Source organism: Hypanus sabinus, chromosome 22 (assembly GCF_030144855.1).
Source record: "Hypanus sabinus isolate sHypSab1 chromosome 22, sHypSab1.hap1, whole genome shotgun sequence".
In the NCBI taxonomy this organism is placed as follows: Eukaryota; Metazoa; Chordata; class Chondrichthyes; order Myliobatiformes; family Dasyatidae; genus Hypanus; species Hypanus sabinus.
Genome location: NC_082727.1, coordinates 67,321,320 through 67,342,569, shown reverse-complemented (window position 1 = coordinate 67,342,569; position 21,250 = coordinate 67,321,320). Strand labels below are relative to the sequence as shown.

General features: G+C 42.8%; 1 protein-coding gene across 3 annotated transcripts in view; it reads left to right on the top strand.

The window, feature by feature from the left end:
* The window catches only part of cacul1 (CDK2 associated cullin domain 1), a 161,174-nt gene that overhangs the window by 17,599 nt on the left and 122,325 nt on the right, over positions 1–21,250 (top strand). For all 3 annotated transcript variants that reach the window (XM_059947962.1, XM_059947960.1, XM_059947963.1), the window contains exon 3: positions 15,372–15,474. In XM_059947962.1, coding sequence (XP_059803945.1) covers positions 15,372–15,474 — 103 coding nt within the window. The remainder of the gene's footprint in view (positions 1–15,371; positions 15,475–21,250) is intronic.

Below are 21,250 nucleotides of genomic sequence, written 5' to 3'. Positions count from 1 at the left end.
GTCTCAAAGATGACCAGTCATTCGTGATCGACGGGTTGGCGACCACTACTTTATGCTATCCTCTTCAATAGTACTTTTTTTTTGAGACTCTGGATTGGTTCCCTAGCCAGTTTAAGTTGCAGTTTCTTTAATAAAATGAATGGAGTTGATGTTATGAGCTATATATCTTCAGTGTGTATGTGCAGGTGTTCACTGGCTTACCAATAGTCTAATGAAAATTTGGATTGATTTATTTTTTATCAGACATTTTGTGTGCAACAGTACCTGAAGAGACTTGACATAATTAGACACTTGGCAAGATCCAATTAAAAAGAAGTTGGTTTTAAGTGGAGTGGGCATTGTATGAGTGGGCTAGTGAAGGAGTGGGGAGTTGAGACTTTGACTCAGTGGGACCTCGGTGAAGAGAGGAGTAGGTTGTGTGTAGATTTTTTTTGTTACTTTTTCTTTCTTATTATACATTTAGAGCAGTGGGAATGCCAGGAAAGGGTATTGGAATGCTCATCTTGTGGGATGTGGAAATGCAAGGAGACTTCTAGTGTCCCTGAAGACCACAGACCATATTAAAGAGTTGGAGCTGGAACTGGATAAACCCTGGATCATTCATGACAGTGAGGCATTGATAGACAGGGCATACAGGGAGGTATTACGCCTAATGTGCTGGGTGCATGTAACTTGATGACTGTCAGGAGGGGTTAAGGGATAGGCAACCAATGCAAAGTACTCCTGTGGCCATTCCCCCAATAGGTATACTGCCTTGGATACTATTGTGGGTGGGGGGGGGGGGCAATGATCTAGTGAAGGAAAACCACAGTAATCAGGCCTCTGGCACTGAGTCTGGCTTTTTGGCTCAGAAGGGGGGAGGGGTGGAGAAGAGGCGAGCTGTAGTGACAGGGTATCCATTGGTTAAGGAAACGCAAAGAATGTTCTTTGGATGAGAACAAGATTCCTGGATGGTTTGTTGACTCCTAGGTAGGAGGGTCAGGGACATCTTGGATTAAATACATAGCATTCGTAAATGGGAGGGTGAGCAGCCAGAGATCATGATCCACATTGTTACCAATGACGTGGGTAGGAAGGGTGACAAGGTCCTCAAAAGGGAGTTCAGAAAGCTAGGTGCTAAGATAAAGGACAGAATCTTCAGGGTTGATATCTCAAGATTGCTACCTGTGCCATGTGCTAGTGAGACCAGAAGTAAGAAGGTCATACCATTTGATACGTGGCTAAGGAAATAATGCAGGAGGGAGGGCATATGATTTTTAGATCATTAGGCTTTCTTTCAAGGTAGGTGGGACCTGTATAGAAAGGATGGTTTACTCCTGAACTAGAAGGGGTCTAACATCCTAGTGGGAAGGTTTGCTAGTACTTCAGGTGGGGAAGATGGGGTTAATATGCAGCGGGATGGGAAGCAGAGTGCCAGAACAGATATTAGAATGGTTGTGGAGAAAGATGTCGTTAAGCCTATATACAAAGTTGGGAATCAAACCATTGAGAACGGTGGGAGTGATGTTCTGAGCTGTGTATATTTCAATGCAAGAAGTATTGCAGTATGAGCTTGTAACCTTCATTGAGACTTGGTTGCAGGAGAGGCAGGATTGGCAGCTCAGTGTTCCGAGATTCCATTGAGTTAGACATGATTGAACAGGATGGATTAGATGGAAAGGGGTGGCATTACTGGTCAGGGAAAATATTATAAGACCCTAAGACATGAGAGCAGAATTAGACCATCTGGCTCATTGAGTCTGCTCTACCAATCAATCAAGGCTGATCCTTTTTTTAATCTCCTTAACCTCAGTTCCTGGTTTTCTCCCCATAACCTTTCATGCCATGTCCAATCAAGAACCTATCAATCTTTGCCTTAAATTTTTGCATTTGTACAGGGCCCTGGTGAGACCACACCTGGAGTATTGTGTACAGTTTTGGTCTCCAGGGTTAAGGAAGGACATCCTGGCTATAGAGGAAGTGCTGCGTAGATTCACAAGGTTAATCCCTGGAATGTCCGGACTGTCTTACGCAGAGAGTTTAGAGAGACTGGGCTTGTACATGCTGGGATTAAGGAGATTGAGAGGGGATCTGATTGAAACATATAAGATTATTAAGGGATTGGACAAGATAGAGGCAGGAAATATGTTCCAGATGCTGGGAGAGTCCAGTAGCAGAGGGCATGGTTTGAGAATAAGGGGTAGGTCATTTAGGACAGAGTTAAGGAAAAACTTCTTCTCCCAGAGAGTTGTGGGAGTCTGGAATGCACTGCCTCGGAAGACAGTGGAGGCCAATCCTCTGGATGCTTTCAAGAAGGAGCTAGATAGGTATCTTATGGATAGGGGAATCAAGGGATATGGGGACAAGGCAGGAACCGGGTATTGATAGTAGATGATCAGCCATGATCTCAGAATGGCGGTGCAGGCTCAAAGGGCCGAATGGTCTACTTCTGCACCTATTGTCTATAAATACACCCAATGACCTGGACTCCACAGCTGCATGTAGCACCAAATTCCACACCATCCTTTGGTTAAGAAATTTCTCCACATCTGTTTTGAAAGGGCACCCCTCTATTGTGTGGCTGTGCCCTCTTGTCCTAGTCTCTCCCATCATGGGAAGCATCTTTTCCACACCTACTGTGATTAGGCCTTTCAACATTCGAAAGGTTTCAATGAGATTCCCCTATTCGTTGTATGATAACCCTTTCATTCCTGGAATTATCCTTGTGAACCTCCTCTGGACCCTCTCCAATGCCAGTTCACAGTACCCAAGGTGATGCCTCACCAGTGCCTTATGAAGCCTCAGTATTGCATCCTTGCCCTTGTGTTCTAGACCTCTTGAAATGAATGCCAACATGGCATTTGCCTTCCACAGCACTGACTGAACCTGCAAGTGTACCTTCAGGGTGTTTTGCACAAGGATTCCCAAGTCCCTCTGCATCTCCAATTCCTGGATTTTCTCCCTGCTTTAAAAAAAATAGGTCACACATTTATTTCTAGTACAAAAGTACCATGCATTTTCCAACATTATATTTCATATGTCACTTTCTTGCCCATTCTCTAAATCTGTCTTAAGTCCTTCTGCATCCTACCTGTTTCCTTAACACTACCTGCCCCTCCACCAATCTTCATATCATCTGCAAACTTGGCAACAAAGCCAACTATTCTATCATCTAAATCATTAAAATAAGTGGTCCCAACACCGACTCCTGTGGAACACCACTATTCACTGGCAGCCAACTAGAAAAAGATCCCAACAATTCCCAACCATTGAAATCAGGGTAACTGGTCCATAATTTCCTTTCTGTTGCCCTCCTCCTTTTTTAAAGAGTGTATTGACATTTGCAGTTTTCCAGTCCTCTGGCACCATGCTTGAGTCCAGTGATTTTTTGAAAGATCATTTCTAAAGCTACCACAATCTCTAAAGTTACCTCTTTCAGAACCTCTGGTTCTGGGTGACTTACATACCTTTAGGTCTTTCAGCTTTTTAAGCACATTCTCTCTGGTAACAGTAACTGCACCCACTTCTCTTCCTTCACACACCACATCAGCAGCCATACTGCTATGTCCTTCACAGTGACACAAAATATTCATTTAATTCCGCAGCTGCTTCCTTGCCTGTTATTATTTTTCATGCCTCGTTTTCTAGCGGTCCTATATCCACTCTGTCTTATTTTTAACATGCTTGAAAAAAACTTTTACTATCCACTATGATATTATTTGCCAGCTTTCTTTCATATTTCGTCTTTTCCCATCTGATGATTTTTATAGTTGCTCTAGATCTTTTAACTTCCCAATCCTCCGTCTTCCCACTAATTTTTGCTTTGTTGTGTGCCCTTTCTTTTGCTTTTACAATAGCTTTGACTTCCCTTGTTAGCCACAGTTGTACTATTTTACATCAGACTTTCTCCCTTCCAAATTTCAAGTTGAACACAATCATATTATGATCACTGGTTCCTAAGGGTTATATTGTGGCAACCCACTTTCTGCGCAGGCGAACCGGCTCACAAATAGCCAGCGCGCGGGGAGAGACTTTGGTAATGCACCTCTGATGTCATTTCCGTCTGGAGAGGGCGGGCGCTAGGGATTAAATGCCAGCGCCGTGAAGTTTGAATAAACTTGTCTCGAAACGACTTACCGACTAAGTGTCATCTCTAGCTCTGTATGTAGTACATCGCTACAATATAACCATATAACCATTTAACAATTACAGCACGGAAACAGGCCATCTCGGCCCTTCTAGTCCGTGCTGAACACTTACTCTCACCTAATCCCACCTACCTGCACAGCCCATAACCCTCCATTCCTTTCCTGTCCATATACCTATTCAATTTTTTAAAATGATAAAATGGAACCTGCCTCTACCACTTCTACTGGAAGCTCGTTCCACACAGCTACCACTCTCTGAGTAAAGAAATTCCCCCTCGTGTTACCCCTAAACTTTTTCCCCCTAACTCTCAACTCATGTCCTCTTGTTTGAATCTCCCCTACTCGCAATGGAAAAAGCCTATCTATCCCCCTCATAATTTTAAATACCTTTATCAAGTCCCTCCTCGACCTTCTGCACTCCAAGGAATAAAGACCTAACTTGTTCAACCTTTCTCTGTAACTTAGGTGCTGAAACCCAGGTAAGATTCTAGTAAATCTCCTCTGTACTCTCTCTATTTTGTTGACATCTTTCCTATAATTCGGTGACCAGAACTGTACATGATACTCCATTTTTGGCCTCACTAATTCCTTGTACAATTTTAACATTACATCCCAACTCCTATGCTTAATGCTCTGATTTATAAATGCTGGCATACCAAAAGCTTTCTTCACCACCCTATCCACATGAGATTCCACCTTCAGGGAACTATGCACCATTATTCCTAGATCACTCTGTCCTACTGCATTCCTCAATGCCCTACCATTTACCATGTATGTCCTATTTTGATTAGTCCTACCAAAATGTAGAACCTCACACTTATCAGCATTAAACTCCATCTGCCGTCTTTCAGCCCACTGTTCTAACTGGCCTAAATCTCTCCGCAAGCTTTGAAAACCTCCTTCGTTATCCACAATGCCACCTATCTTAGTATCATCTGCATTCTTACTAATACAATTTACCACCCCATCATCCAGATCATTAATGTATATGACAAACAACATTGGACCCAGTACAGATCCCTGAGGCACACCACTAGTCACCGGGTTATCCACCATTACTCTCTGGCATCTCCCATCCAGCCACTGTTGAATCCATTTCACTACTTCAATATTAATACCTAATGTTTGAACTTTCCTAACTAACCTTCCGTGTGGAACCTTGTGAAAGGCCTTACTGAAGTCCACATTTTCTTCAAAAAATTCAATAAGATTTGTCAAACATCACCTTCCATGCACAAATCCATGTTGACTGTTCCTAATCAGACCCTGTCTATCCAGATAGTTATACATACCATCTCTAAGAATACTTTCCATTAATTTACCCACCACTGACGTCAAACATAGAGGCCGATAATTTTTTTTCCGTTTTCGAGCTTCTCAATTTGGACCTTCTGAGGATCCCAGGTACTCACATTTAATTGACTCTGCCTCCTGTTGTTTCTCCCGTCGAGCTCTGAGGGTGACACTCTCCACCATGAGAAGGTACCTGGCGTCCCTATCACAATCCCTTCCACGCCTCCGGGACACCTTTTTCTCCGTTTGCAATGGACCTGTCCGTTATTTCATCCTCCATGCGTGCAATCGCCGTTTCTTTGACTTTATTACGTCCTGCAAGGATCGCAAGATCTTCCATCTGCAGACCCCAGAGCATGGACTTTGTATTGCAGCCCTGGGCCCGGCCGTCGATCTCGGCTGCCCCAGCAACCCTGGGCATATTGAAAACCTGGACTCCAGCACCATCACCGCGGGTTCCGACAACCTTGGACAGCTTCAAAGCGATTGCGCACCCACTGACTGCGACTCCAGCCTTGAACTCCAGGCCAGGTCTTCACATGCTGCGATTGTGTCTCCCGTCTCCCCTTCTCCCACCACCACTCTGCAGTCCCCTCTCCCTCAGGTCCCATCATCAGCTCCTGGGCCCTCAGAGGCTCCATCTTCCTCTCACCCCAACCCTTCCCTCTCCACTGACACTACCAGCCTCCCTCCCACCTCTGATCCCATCTCTCATCCGTGCCGGGTCTTTACCATTCCCTCCGGCCTTCAGCTCTCTGAGGCAGAGCGCTCTGTCCTCAGTAAGGGCCTCAGCTTTGTCCCCCTTCACTCACACCTCAGCGAGTTCCGCGCATGCCATGACGCTGAACTCTTCTTCTGCCGGCTCAGTCTTCAAGCTTACTTCTTTGGCAAGGATTCTCCTAACCCCACTGATGACCCCTTCTCCCATCTTCAACCCACCTCTTCTTCATGGACACCCCGCTCTGGTCTTCTGTCTGTTCTGGATCTCTTTATTGCTAATTGCTGACAGGACATCAACCGTCTCGACTTCACCACACCGTGTTCCAATTCCAACCTAACTCCTTCCGAATGCTCTGCTCTCTGCTCCCTCCGCACCAATCCCAACCTCACTATAAAACCCGCTGATAAGGGGGGAGCTGCTGTTGTCTGGCGTACTGACCTCTACCTGGCTGAGGCATAGGGACAACTCTCTGATGCCTCCTCTTATTTACCCCTTGATCATGACCCCACTAAGGAGCACCAGGCCATTGTCTCCTATACCATCACCAACCTTATCAGCTCTGGGGATCTCCCACCCACTGCCACCAACCTCATAGTTCCCACACACCGCACTTCCCATTTCTACCTCCTACCCAAGATCCACAAACCTGTCTATCCAGGTAGACCTATTGACTCAGCTTGCTGCTGCCCCACCGAACTCATTTCTACATACCTTGGCACTGTCTTATCCCCCCTTGTTCAATCTCTTCCCACCTATGTTCGTGACATTTCTCATGCTTTGAATTTTTTCAATGATTTTAAGTTCCCTGGCCCCCACCGCCTTATTTTTGCCATGGACGTCCAGTCCCTATATACCTCCATCCCCCACCCGGATGGTCTCAAAGCTCTTCACTTCTTTTTGGATTCCAAACCTAACCAATTCCCCTCTACCACCACTCTCCTCCGTCTAGCGGAATTAGTTCTTACTCTCAATAATTTCTCCTTTGGCTCCTCCCACTTCCTCCAGACCAAGGGTGTAGCCATGGGCACTCGCATGGGTACCAGTTATGCCTGCCTTTTTGTTGGCTTTGTGGAGCAGTTCATGTTCCAACTCTATATGGGTATCTGTCCCCCTCTTTTCTGTCACTACATCGACGACTGCATTGGCGCTGCCTCCTGCACGCATGCTGAGCTCGTTGACTTCATTAACTTTGCCTTCAACTTTCACCCTGCCCTCAAATTTGCCTGGTCCACTTCTGACACCTCTCTCCCCTTTCTTGATCTTTCTGTCTCCATCCCTGGAGATGGCTTATCTACTGATTTCTACTATAAGCCTACAGACTCTCTCGGCTACCTGGACTATTCCTCTTCCCACCCTGTCTCTTGCAAAAATGCTATCCCCTTCTCACAATGCCTCCTTCTTCGCTGCATCTGCTCTCAGGATGAAGCTTTTCATTCCAGGACAAAGGAGATGTCTTCCTTTTTTAAACAAAGGGGCTTCCCTTCTTCCACCATCAACTCTGCTCTCAAACACATCTCTCCCATTTCCTGCACATCTGCCCTCACCCCATCCGCCTGCCACCCCACTCAGGATAGGGTTCCCCTTGTCCTCACCTACCACCCCATCAGCCTCCAGGTCCAACATATAATTCTCCGTAACTTCCGCAACCTCCAATGGGATCCCACTGCCAAGTACATCTTTCTGCAGGGATCGCTCCCTATGCGATTCCTTTGTCCACTCGTCTCCCCCATCCCTTCCCACCGATCTCCCTCCTGGCACTTTTCCTTGTAAGCGAAACAAGTTCTACACCTGCCCTTACACTCCTCCCTCACCACTATTCTGGGCCCCAGACAGTCCTTCCAGGTGAGGCGACACTTCACCAGTGAGTCGGCTGGTGTGGTATACTGCTTCCTGTGCTCCCGGTGTGGCCATCTATTTATTGGTGAGACCTGACGCAGACTGGGAGACTGTTTCACTGAACACCTACGCTCGGTCCACCAGAGAAAGCAGGATCTCCCAGTGGCCACACATTTTAATTCCACGTCCCATTCCCATTCTGATATGTCTGTCCATGGCCTCCTCTACTGTCAAGATGAATCCACACTCAGGTTGGAGGAACAACACCTTGTATACCGGCTGGGTAGCATATATGATGGCATGAACATTGCCTTCTCTAACTTCCGTTAATGCCCCTCCTCCCCTTCTTACCCCATCCCTGACATATTTAGTTGTTTGTTTTTATTCTCTCTCTCTCTACCCATCACCCTGGCTGTTCTCCATCTCCCTCTGGTGCTCTCCCCCCCCCCCCCCCCCACTTTCTTTCTTTCTTTCTCCCGAGGCTTCCCGGCCCATGATCCTTTCCCTTCTCCAGCTCTGTATCACTTTCGCCAATCACCTTTCCAGCTCTTAGCTTCATCCCACCCCCTCCCGTCTTCTATCATTTTGCATTTCTCCCTCCCCCCACTACTTTCAAATCTCTTAGTATCTCTCCTTTCAATTAGTCCTGATGAAGGGTCTCGGCCTGAAACGTCAGCAGTGCTTCTCCTTATAGATGCTGCCTGGCCTGCTGTGTTCCACCAGCAATTTGTGTGTGTTGTTTGAATTGTCAGCATCTGTAGATTTCCTCGTGTAGGCTGATAATTGCTAGGTTTACTCTTAGGACCCTTTTTTGAGCAATGGAACCACATGAACAATACGCCAATCCTCCGGCACTATCCCCGTTTCTAATGACATTTGAAATATTTCTGTTAGAGCCCCTGCTATTTCTACACTAACGTCCCTCAAGGTCCTAGGGAATATCCTGTTAGGATCTAGAGACTTATCCACTTCTATATTTTTTAAAAACTCTAGTTCTTCCTCTTCTTTAATCATCATAGTTTCCATAACTACCCTACTTGTCTCCCTTATCTTACACAATTCAGGTAAAATGTTCTTTTACCTTTATGCTCCCTAATTGTCTCTGTTTCACTACATAGCACCCAATCCAAGACAGCTGATCCCCTAGTAGGCTCAATGGCAAACTAGTAAGCAATCTTTGAGGCATTCAACAGACTCACTCTGTTGAGAGTCATTACCAACCTGATTTTCCCAATTGACCTAAATGTTTAAAATCTTCTATGACTACCATAACATTGCCCTTTTGACTCTACTTTTCTATTTCCTGCTGTAACCTATGGTTGACCTTCTAGCCACTGTTGGGAGGCCTGTATATAACTGTCTTCAGGGTCCTTTTACCTTTGCAGTTTCTTAACTCAAATCCACAAGGATTCAACATCTTCCAATCCTATTTCACGTTTTCTACTGATTTGTTGCCATTCTTTACCAGTAGAGTCACATCACCCCCTCTGCCTACCTTCTTATCCCTCCAATATAACGTGTAACCTTGGACGTTCAGCTCCCAAGTACAACCATCCTTCAGCCACAATTCAGTGATGGCCACATCATACCTTGCAGTCTGTAATGTTGCAACATGATCATCCACCTTAGTTATACTATGCTCATTTAGATACAACACCTTGAGTACTATATTTGCTGTCCTTTTTGATTCTGCATCCCAAATGATTTAATACTCAGCCTGTTGGCTGCAACTAAGATCCATCACCTGCCTTCCTTTCCTGACAATCTGACTGCACACTCTTTACTTTTTTTTACTGTTCGTCCTATCCTGAGTCCCTTTGGTCTGGATCCCACCCCCCTGTCAAGTTAGTTTAAACCCTCCCAGATAGCTCTACCAAACCTGTCAAGAAGAATATTGGTCCCCCTCGGGTTCAGGTGGAACCCGTCACTTTTGAACGGGTCATGCCTCCCCCAGGAGATCCCAATGATCCAAGAACCTGAAGTCTTGCCCCGCATCAGCTTCTCAGCCACACATTTATCTGCCAAGCCATCCTGTTTCTATTCTCACTGGCGCGTGGCACAGGCAGCAATCCAGAAATTACTACCTGGGAAGCCCTGCTTCTCGGCTTTCTACCTAACTCTAACTTCACTTTGCAGGATCTCTTTGCTTTTCCTTCCTGTGTCATTAGTACCAAGACATCTGGCTGCTTCTCCTTCCTCTCCAAAGTGTTGTGGATGCAATCTGAGACATCCCTGATCCTGGCACCTGGGAGGCAACATACCATCCGGGTGTCCCATCAAGTCCACAGAATCTCCTGTCTCATCTTCTCACTATTGAATCGCCTATTACTACCACTCTCTTCTTCTCTCATTTTCCCTTCTGCACCATGGACTCATGTTCGGTGCCTGTAACCCTGTCACCATGGCATTCTCCCAGGAGGTCATCCCCCACAAAGGTATCCAAAGTGGTATTCTTGGTTTTGAGGGGAATGGCCACAGGGGTGCTCTGGTCTAACTGCCTATTTTTATTTCTCCTGACACTCACCCAGCTACTTGTCTCCTGCAACTTTGGGATGACTACCTCCCTATAACCTTGATCAATTATATCCTCGCTCTCTTGTACAAGCCGAAGATCATCCAGTTGCTGCTGCAGATCCCTAGTACAGCCTTCAAGGAACTTCAGCTGGCTGCACTTCACGCAGATGTAGTTCCATGAGAGGCTCTGGGTCTCCCAGTTCTCCCAACATCTGGCACGAAGAACACACCACAGCCATTTAAATGGTACAGAGTAAAAGAGGGGGGAAAAAAGCTCAAAAAGGAAACCTTTACAGACCCTTTACACGGAGCTGACATCTCTTTCTAGCCGCCACCTCTTTTGAGCCAAAGCTTGTTGCTTTTACTCTTGCCACTGGCCTACCTCTGACAATGGTTGCTCTGCTTATCCTTTCTGTACTTTTATTTAGTTTGTAGAGCTCTGTTGATGCTACTGATTGGCCACAAACAATGAACAAATGCCCTCGAAGCTCCCTTTTTAAATAACAGTTGCTGATCTGTGAGAAATACTTCTTGGCAGTGTTCTGTCAGGACAGACTGGAGAACTCACCTCGTGAGGATAGAGCTGAGGAATAAGAGAGGTGTGAACTAGTCAATGGGATTATATTATAGACCACTCAGCTGTCTGCAGGATTTAGAGGAGCAAATTTGTAGAGTGATTGCAGACTGTTGTATAAACATAAGGTTGTGATTGTAGGTGATTTTAACTTTCCACATAGTGATTTGGTCTCCCATACTGTAAAAGGGTTGGATGGGATTGAGTTTGTCAAATGTGTTCAGGAAAGTTTCCTTAGTCAGTGCATTGAAATCCCAAATAGAGAGAATGTGATAGTTGATCTCCTATTAGGGAATGAGACAAGGCAGGTGACAGAGGTTTGTGTTGGGGAGCTCTTTACATCTAGTGATCATAATGAAATCTGTTTCAAAGTAATTATGGAAAAGGATAGGCCTGGTTTTGGCTTTGGGTTGAGATTCTGCATTGGGGAAAGGCCAATTTTGATCGTACAGTATTAGAAATGATCTGGCAAGTGTGGATTCAGGCAGGTTGTTTGCTGGCAAAGGTATTTAGTAACTGGGAGGCCTTCAAAAGCAAAATTTTGAGAATACAGAGTTTGTATGTTCCTGTCAGAATAAGAGTCAAATACAACAGGTTTATGGAACTTTGATTTTTTTGAGAGATATTGAGGCCCTGGTTAAGAAAAAAGAGGTGCACAGCAGGTTTAGGCAGGTAGAACAGCTGAAGTATTTGGAATGTAAGGAATGCAAAAGAATACAAAGGAGGAAGAGTTCACTTTCTTGAGGCAAATAAGGGTGGGTAAATCCTCAGGACCTGGCAAGGTGTTCTTTTGGATCCTGTGGGAGGCTAGTGCAGAAGTTACAGAGGTTCTACAAGAGGACCTCCTTTGGTCGGGGTCAACCACAGATATTGCATTCTAGCTGTCTACGTGATACACAAGCCAGGGCACTCTGAAATGGAGAGCAAGCTGAAGGGCCTAACAGAGGTATTTAAAATATCCTTTGCTGTGGTTAAGTTGCCATGGGCTTGGAGGATAGCTAATGTTGTTCCGTAGATTAAGAAAGTTTCTAAAAACAAGCTATGGATTTATAGGACAGTGAAGCTGATATCAGTAGAGGGAAAGTTATTGGAAGGTTTCCTAAGGGACTGAATATAAGTATTGGGATAGCCAGGGACTGATTAGGGATAGTCAATATATCTTTGTGCATGGTAGATCATGTCTAACAAATCTTCTACAGTTTTTCCAAAGAGGTTACCAGGAACATTGATGAAGGCTAGGCAGTGAATGTTGTCTACACAGACTTTAGCAAGGCCATTAACAAGATCCCACATGGGTTCAGTCACATGGTATGCAAAACAACATAGTAAACTGGATTAGACGGGGGCTTCGTGGAAGAAGCCAGAGAATGGTCGTAGATGGTTACCTTTCTGACTGGAGACCTGTGACTAGTGATGTGTTGCAGGGATCATGGCTGGGTCCTTTCTTTCTCATCTATGTTAACCATCTGGATGATTAATGTGGAAAACTGGATCAGCAAATTTGTAAACAATAGGAGATTGGGAGTGTAGTGGAGAGCGAGAAAAACTATTAAAGCTTGCAGCAGGATCTGGACCAGCTGGAAAAATGTCAAATGGAATTTAATGCAAACAAGTGTGAAGTGTTGCACTTTGGGTGGACCAATGAGAGTAGGTCTTACACAGTGAGTGTTGGGACACAGAGGAGTGTGATAGAACAGAGTGATCTGGGAAATCAGATCTGTAATTCCTTGAATGTAAATTCACAAGTAGATAGGATTGTAAAGAAAGCTTTTGGCACATTGGCCTTCATACTGTAAATCAATGTATTGAGTACAGGATTTGGGGTGTTATTTTGAAGTTGTATATGATATTGCTGAAGCCTAATTTGGATTATCGTGTCCAGTTTTGGTCACCTACCTGCAGAAAATATGTAAATAAGGTTGAAAGAGTATAGAGAAAATACAGGGATGTTGCTGGGATTTGAGGACCTGAGGTATAAGGGAAGGTTGAATAGGTTGGGACTTTATTCCCTGAAATGAGATCGAGAGGAGGTTAGATAAAATATACAAAATTATGAAGGGTATAGATAGGGTGGAGATGTGCCTCAGAGAGCAGGAAGTGGATGGTCATATGAGCAGCAGGTACATAATACAAGTCCTGGTTCTGCGACCACTGACATCAGGCAGATAACTCTGAAGAGTATTGATAATGGCTGTGCTCCCCCACCTCGTAAAGAAAGGCATTGTGCAGCAGAAGCCAATGTTGAAAAATTTGCCAAGAACAATCATGGTCAAATGCCGTGATCACCTATGTCAAATGACTTGGCACATTATGACGATGATAAATAAGGTAAACGCAAGCAGGCTTATTCCACCAAAGCTGTATGAGACTACAATTTAAAGGTTACAAGTTTGGTGAAATGTTTAAGGGGTACATAAGGGGGAAGTACTTCACTCAGAGGGTGATGAGAGTGTGGAACGAGCTGCCAGCGCAAGTGGTGGATATGGATTTAATTTCAACATTTAAGAGAAATTTGAATAAGTACCTGGATGGGAGGGATATGGAGGGCTATAGCCCAGGTGTAGGTTGATGAGACTAGACAGATGAATGGTTTGGCTCAGAGTAGATAGGCTGAGGGGACTGTTTCTGTGCTGTAGTGTTTTATAACTCAATGAATCGCTAGCTGATGTGATGTGAAGTATTGAAATGAGTTTCGTTTTCAGTCCTGTATTATATTGTAGATCTGAATCTCACAAAGACTGAATTGTAACTAAAGGGGACTGCATTGCCAGCCTTATTGTAGAAAGATGTGGACTGGAAATGTAAGAATGTGCTTCAATCCCAATCTGTATTGTCACAGGAGGATATTTTTGTCCTGCGTGCATGCTTTGTTACAGGACAGATCTAGTTATTTTGAATGGCACCGAGATTAGGGGTGCAGTAGACTGTGAAAAAGACTATCAAAGCTTGCAGCGGAATCTAGACCAACTAAAAATGAGCTGAGAATGGCAGATAAAATTTAATGCAAACAAGTGTGATGTGTTTCACTTTGGAAGGGTGGGGCATACATGGTGAATGGCAGGGCACTGAGGAGTGCAGTAGAACAAAAAGATCTGTTACAGATCCATAATTCCTTGAAAATGGCATAATGGGTAGATAAGGCTGTAAAGAGAACTATTGGCCTTCATAAATCAAAATATTGAGTACAGCAGTTGGGATGTTATGTTGAAATTGGACAGGATATCGGTGAGGTCAAATTTAGAGTATTGTGTGCAGTTCTGTTTGCCTACGTACAGGAAAGATATAAGATCGAGAGTACAGAAAAAATTTACAAGAATGCTACTGGGACATGAGCACCTGAGTTTTTGGGAAATGTTGAATAGATTGGGACTTTATTCCTTGGAGTATAGGGAAATGAGAATTGATAGATATGTACAAAATTATGAGTGCTATAGAAACGGTAAATGCTTTCCATTTGAGGTTGGTTGAGATAAATAGATGTCATAGGTTAAGTGTATTGTTTATTTTAAGTGTGTTATGTTCTGAAAGCCAGAAATGTTTTTGTGGTGTAACTGTTAAGGCTTGATGACATTAGCAGTTTGCATTAAACTGTAAACCTTGCATTTTGGTAATGTTTAATAAAAATGGCAGTAAATTTTGTACTGTATAACTGAGTAGGTGTGCCCTTGGCAAAATTTCACACCCATTTAGCAATTTTGGCAAAGATTGGCACATAAAGATGTATCTTTCTGTGTTCAGTTGTGGTATGCCTTATGAGAATAGGTTGAGTGAACTTGGCCTTTTCTCCTCGGAGTGACAGAGGATGAGAGGTAAACTGATAGAGGTGTATGAGATTATGTGAAGCATTAATACAGAGTGGTGAGTGTGTGGAATGCACTGCCAGTGAAGGTGGTAGAGGCAGATACAATAGGGTCTTTAAGAGACTCTTAGCTAGGTACATGGATCTCAGAAGAACAGAGAACTATGCAGTAGGGGAATTCTAGGCAGCTTCTAGAGTAGGTTATATGGTTGACACGGCATTGTGGACCAACGGGCCTGTAATGTGCTGTAGATTTTATATGTTCTCTCACCAGTGTTAACTTTGATGTGTCTTGCCTAGTAATAACTCTCAAACCCATGACTCCGTAGGAGCCAGCTTGCATCTTACTGGATTCAAGAATAGGTTCCAAGAGTAGATGTGACATAGAACAATATATGTCAGATATACATAATGTAATTTTCCTTTTTGATCAAATGTGCTTTTGGAAGATTGTCTAATGAGCAATGTCAAGACTAAAAGCTAGATTATCTTTCCTTTTAATTTTAGTTGTGTTTACAAGTGTGTGTGCCAGCAACATTCAGAGCAGATGTACTGTGACCTCATTACAAAGATAACCAGTCACTTAAGACGAATCTCAGAGGAGCTGCAGGTACATATTATTTTGGATGTCTTATTTTCTTTGCAAACCTGATAATGTATTGTGTATAAGATTTGTTTCAAAGTAGATTTTATTATTAGAGTACATATATGTATTCTTATGAGCACATTCAGCAAATCTATAGAATAGTAACAGTAAACAGGATCAATAAAAGATCAAGTAGAGCATAGAAGATGACAAACTGCAAATGCAAATATAAATAAGTAGCAATAAATAATTGAAATAACAAAATAGAGTCCTTAAAATGAGATTGTTAAGGAAATTAATTTGTTAAAGGAAATTCAATTAAAGTTTATCACCGATAAATTGGGCATGGCTTTCGAAGTGACTACAGAAAACCTTCATCAGTGATTCGCTAACGATACAATAATCAAGTCATCCAAAGATCAATAGTCACAGCCTTTTTTTAAACATGCATGCAAAGCCAATTGCATCAGTTAAAAAGTTTTTTTAAAAAGAAGTCAATCCTGGGTGTTTTACTAATTCCCATGAAAATGCCAGAGACTGTCCCTTTTCTGCCCAAAACACACACAGATAGGTTGTTAGAAAATCCTTGAAACCAAGATTGATTATTGCAAATGTGCTGAGAACCCAAGCTGAACAGTGACTCTTTATTTATGATATATAGAAGGTTAATTAAATTCTTAGACCTAGTAAGTCATTAAAGTACAAGAGTATAATTTATTTTGTATTTAAGTACCTGACAGGTGAGGGAAAGCCAGGCACACTTTTTAGTTGTCAAAAACTTGGCAACCCACACTGTCCTCCCTACAAACTATGAGCTTTACTGTGTTATGCACTAAGGCCAGCACTGGGTATCTTGTGAAACCCTGCCTGGTTTCCTTGGCTGCGTATGTCTAGGGAATACACACTCTGGTCCCACCAAACCTGAGAGATTGAGATGGCTCTCCCACCCCAAACCCCGGTTTATGTGGATGCTGTGTAATTTGCTTCCCTGTTACAACTCAGTTCCAAGAAGTAAGATGGCACACTGCATACAATTAAATGAATTATATTTATGAATCTTAATTAAGGAGTTAGTAAAGAGAAGAAAGAAAAATACAATAAGGGACTGTTTATAATTAAACAGTCCAATGTGCACAAGTTGGAGCCCTATTCTTCTCAAGATACCTATTCACCACTCCTTGGTCAACCTTGGTGCCTGACTGCATCGAATCATGGTCCCCCACTGGGTCGAATTCTACGACTGGTTTGCTCGAATGTCTTCTTTCTTCATCTCTTGTTGAAGAAAGGACCAGCTCACATTCCAAAGCACCCATTATCTCTAACCATAACCCAAACAATGCTTCTACAGAAAGCCCATTACCTTAGTAGTGAAGCTTTTCCCAGGGTGTTACGATTACTAATTAAAGGAAGGCGCAAGGTGTCAACAACTCGAGTATTTTAACCCTTTATCCAGAATTTTCTTCCACAGAGATTATTTATTGTGGGAACATCTCAATAGATGAGTGTAGTTATCCTCTTTTGTTCAAGAGCCTGATCGTTGAGGGATAGTAACTGTAATAATAGTAAATCGATAATTTAATAATAAATCAATTTTACCTTCCTCACCAGAGACTCAACCTGCAAATTAACCTTCAAGGAATCCTGCACAGGGACTCTCGAGTCCCATTGTACCTCGGCTTGGTGTACATTCCCTCCATTTAGGAAATAATCTACACTTTTATTTCTTCTATCAAAGTGTATGACCTTACATTTCCTGATGCTGTATTCCATCTGCCACTTCTTTGCCCATTCTTCTAATCTGTTGAGATCCTCTGCAGCTTTGCTGCTTCTTCAACACTACTTTCCCCTCTGCCTATCTTTGTAGTTTCTCCAAGCTTAGCCGCAGTGTCATTAATTCTGTCATCCAAATCATTGACATTATAATGAAAAAAGAAGCAGTCCCAACACAGACCCCTGTGGAAAGCCACAAGTCACTGGCAGTCAACAAGAAAAGGCCCCCTTTATTCTCCACTCTTTGCCTCCTGCCAATCAACCACAGCTTTATCCATGCTAAAATGTTCCTTATAATACCATGGGCTCTGCACTTGTTAAGCAGTCCCATGTATGGCACCTTGTCAAAGGTCTTCTAAAAATCCAAGAACATAACACCAACCGATTCTCCTTTCTCTATCCTTCATTTTTTTTCAATTGTTCCATTCTCCTATTTAATGTCAGAAAATGTGTACAATATACAACCTGAAATTCTTACTCTCCACAGATATCCTCAAAACAGAAGAAAAACACCAAAGAATGAATGACAGAATAAAGCATAAGAATCCCCAAACTCCCTGCTGCCTTCCTGCATGCAAGCAGCATCAACCTTCCCCCTGCTTACTCTACCACAAAGCATCAGCATTCCCTCCACCCACCATGGTCTACAGTCCATCAAAAACTAACTGTTTACTCCAACATATCAAAATTCCACTGGCTCTCTCAAACAAGGGAGAGACAGATATCACTACTTCCACAGCAAGAGGGAAAAGAGGGAGACAATAGTCACTATTTTGATGTTACAGTCAGTCTGAAGTGTTACTTTTTATTTCAAGTTTCCCAACTCACCCTCACCATATTTTTTATCCTGACAGGACCCCAGCCACCCTGTAAAGGAAAATAGAAACACTAGAATAGGAAGAATTTAAATGTGACGCTAATGAGCTGAGACAAGTTGCTCTCTAGCACCAACTTTAGCTTCAAAGAATTCCAACAGATTAGTCAAATAACTTTTTCCCTTGAGGAAATCATGCTGACTACAACCTACTTTATCATGTGCCTCCAAGTACCCTGAAACCACATCCTTATCAATCAATTCCAACATCTTCCCAACACTGAGGTCAGACAATTAGCCTATCATTTCCTTTCTTCTGCCGCTATTACTTCTTGAAGAGTGGAGTGAATTTGCAATTTTTCAGTCTTCTGAGACCCTTTCAGAATCTAGTGATTTTTGAAAGATCATTCCTAATGCATCCATAATCTCTTCAACCACCTGTTTTCAGAACCCTCGGGTGGACACTATCTGGTCCAGATGTCTTGCCTACCTTCAGACCTTTCAGTTTCCCAAGAAGCTTCTCCGAAGTAATAGGAGGGAAAAAAAAAACCACTTCTAACCTCTGACACTTGGAACTTTCACCATACTTCTAGTGCTTTCCTCAGTGAAGAATGATGCAGAATACTTAATTTGTTTGCCATTTCCTTGTCTTCTTCTCCCCCCCCCCCCATTACTACCCCTCCATCATTTTCCAGTGGTCTAGTATCCTGTCTTTTACATTTTATGTACTTGAAGAAACTTTTGGTATCCCCTTTGATATTATTATCCTGCTTATTTGCGTATTCCATCTTTTCCTCCTCAGTGAAGTTTTAGTTGCCTTCTGTTGGTTTTGAAAGCTTCCCAATCCTCTAACTCAGTGATTCTCAACAGTTTTTTGGCCACGGCCCTCTTAGGAGCTCTTCTTAGGTACCAGGGCCCCACTTTCAAACAGGGATACAACACGAACAGATAGACAGAAAATCATTTACTAATGAACATCAAAAAAACTTGAACGTTCAGATATACTGGACAAAACTTAAAAAAAGGCTGTATGAAATTAAACATCTATCAGGCCTAAAGTGATCCTTGAGCTTGGTGCTTTTCTGCAAATTTCATGATTTCTGGCTCCAAGTTAGACAATGATAGATGAAGGTCACCTCTTGTTGCGATATCAATTCTGTTCCTGGATTTTGACAAGGAAACTACCTTGCCGAATCCGCTCTCAACCAACTATGTTGAGGGAAAGGCAATAAAAAATCATTGGGCTTTTTCCCATAGAGTTGTAAATTTATTCGGCAGATCACTCTTGATCCAAAAATCTTTTTGAAACTGACTGAACTGACGATGTGCAGTTAGATCACTGAAGATCAACCAAACTCTCTTGAATTTCTGCCTCAACTTGGGTGGGTTGTACTTCAAATGGATTCAAAATCCATTCTGGGATACCGAGGTTTAACAGGTCATTAAATCTTTCTTGCATAACCTTGTGTATTTGCTTGAGATGTTTCACATAAACGGTAAGGTCATCATCCTTCAGTGCCTCTGCAATCGTCTTCAGGTTTGGAAATTGTAAAAATTCCTGACGTCCCATATTGTGGCAATAGACTTTGAGTTTCTTAAGGAAAGAAACAATGATTTCCCTTACAATCTATGAGGTTACTGTTTTTGTCCTGTAAGGTCTTGTTTAACAAATTAAGTTTCTGAAAGATATCTGCCAGATAAAATATGTCCACTTTAGCATCAATGAGTTTTTCTCCATGCTCTTTATCAGACATGAAGGAAACTGTTGTGTCCCAGAGTGTAACAAAACGTTGAAGACAGTTTCCCTTGTAAAGCCACCTCATCTCGGTATGCAGCAGCAGCGTCCAGAAGTCTTCTTCATTTTCATCACACAGCTGTTGGAAAAGATGATCCTGAAAGACATGGGATTTGATGAAGTTTACAACCTTTATGACAATTGAAAGCAAAAGATTGAGACGTCCTCCTAAGTTTTTAGCTACTAGGTTCTCCCTGTGAATGATGCAATGAGTAGTAAAGTCAGAAGGTGTAACTCTTTTTAGATGGGCGATGAATCCTCTGTATCGACCAACCATAGAAGCGGCACCATCAGTTGTACAAGCAGTTATGTTCTCCATTGGAATATTGTTCTCGCTGTGTGAAGAAAAGTAATTTTTGACTTCTTCAAAAATAGACAGTCCATTAGTATCCGTTTTAATCCTCCTGGCAAACAACATCTCTTCCATCAGTTTGTTTCTGTTCCAGAATCTCTCCTAAGCCATGAGAAGAGTGCCATTGTTAAGCTAATAGGCTGAGACAAGTTGCTTTCTAGCACCAATGTTGTATTAAAAGACTTTGATTTTCTTATTGTTTATCTGGATGTCATACTCGTCACTATTGCATCCAAATCTGATAAACCAATATCATTGCTTTGAGTACTACTACATGGGGTGATTATTAAATAACCCTAGCTGAATGCCAAAAACACAAAATGCTGGCAGAACTCAGCCCAGCATTTTGTGTTTTTTATTTATTTCCAGCATCTGCAGATTCACTCGTGTTGCCTAGCTTAATGCCACTTTGGGTTGACAACCACTGATTTTTTTCGGTCATTGAATCTCTGCAGAATGTGTGAAATCCCTCCCTTTGAAAAATCCGGTATTATGGATTTCTTAACCCCCTGCACTACTTAAAAAAAAAACTACAGTAGTTCTTAGGTATGGTGGATTTCTATCACTGCATCATTCTGCAAACTGCTGAACTTGTGCTCCCCTTTGTATAGTGCACTTAAAGCAATACCACTAATTAAGTGCTTGACTGGTCAGCAGACATGACTAGGTCATTTGATGATGATGTTCTTTTCAGTGTGACCCCACTGGCTCACTCACTCCCCAATGCACCCATAACCATTACTATTGACGCTTCAGACCTTTCTGTGGTGCTGTGCAAGAGTAGTTGATTGGAGGCGTGTGGCAGCTACTTGCCACCTTTAGCTGGCAGCTCTGTCCCCCTCGAAAGGAAGTACAGCATGTTTGACAACAAACTTTTCAGTCTCTATATGGCTGTCTGCTATTTTCTTCTTGAGCGTCACCATTCATTGATCACAAATCCCTTGTGTAACTGATGGCTGAAAATCAGACCTTTGGACTGCATAGCAGCAACACCAACAGGCCTACATATGAGTTTACAACTGATAGACAAGGTATCAAGGAAAAAGTAATGGTGTGTCTGATTGCCTCT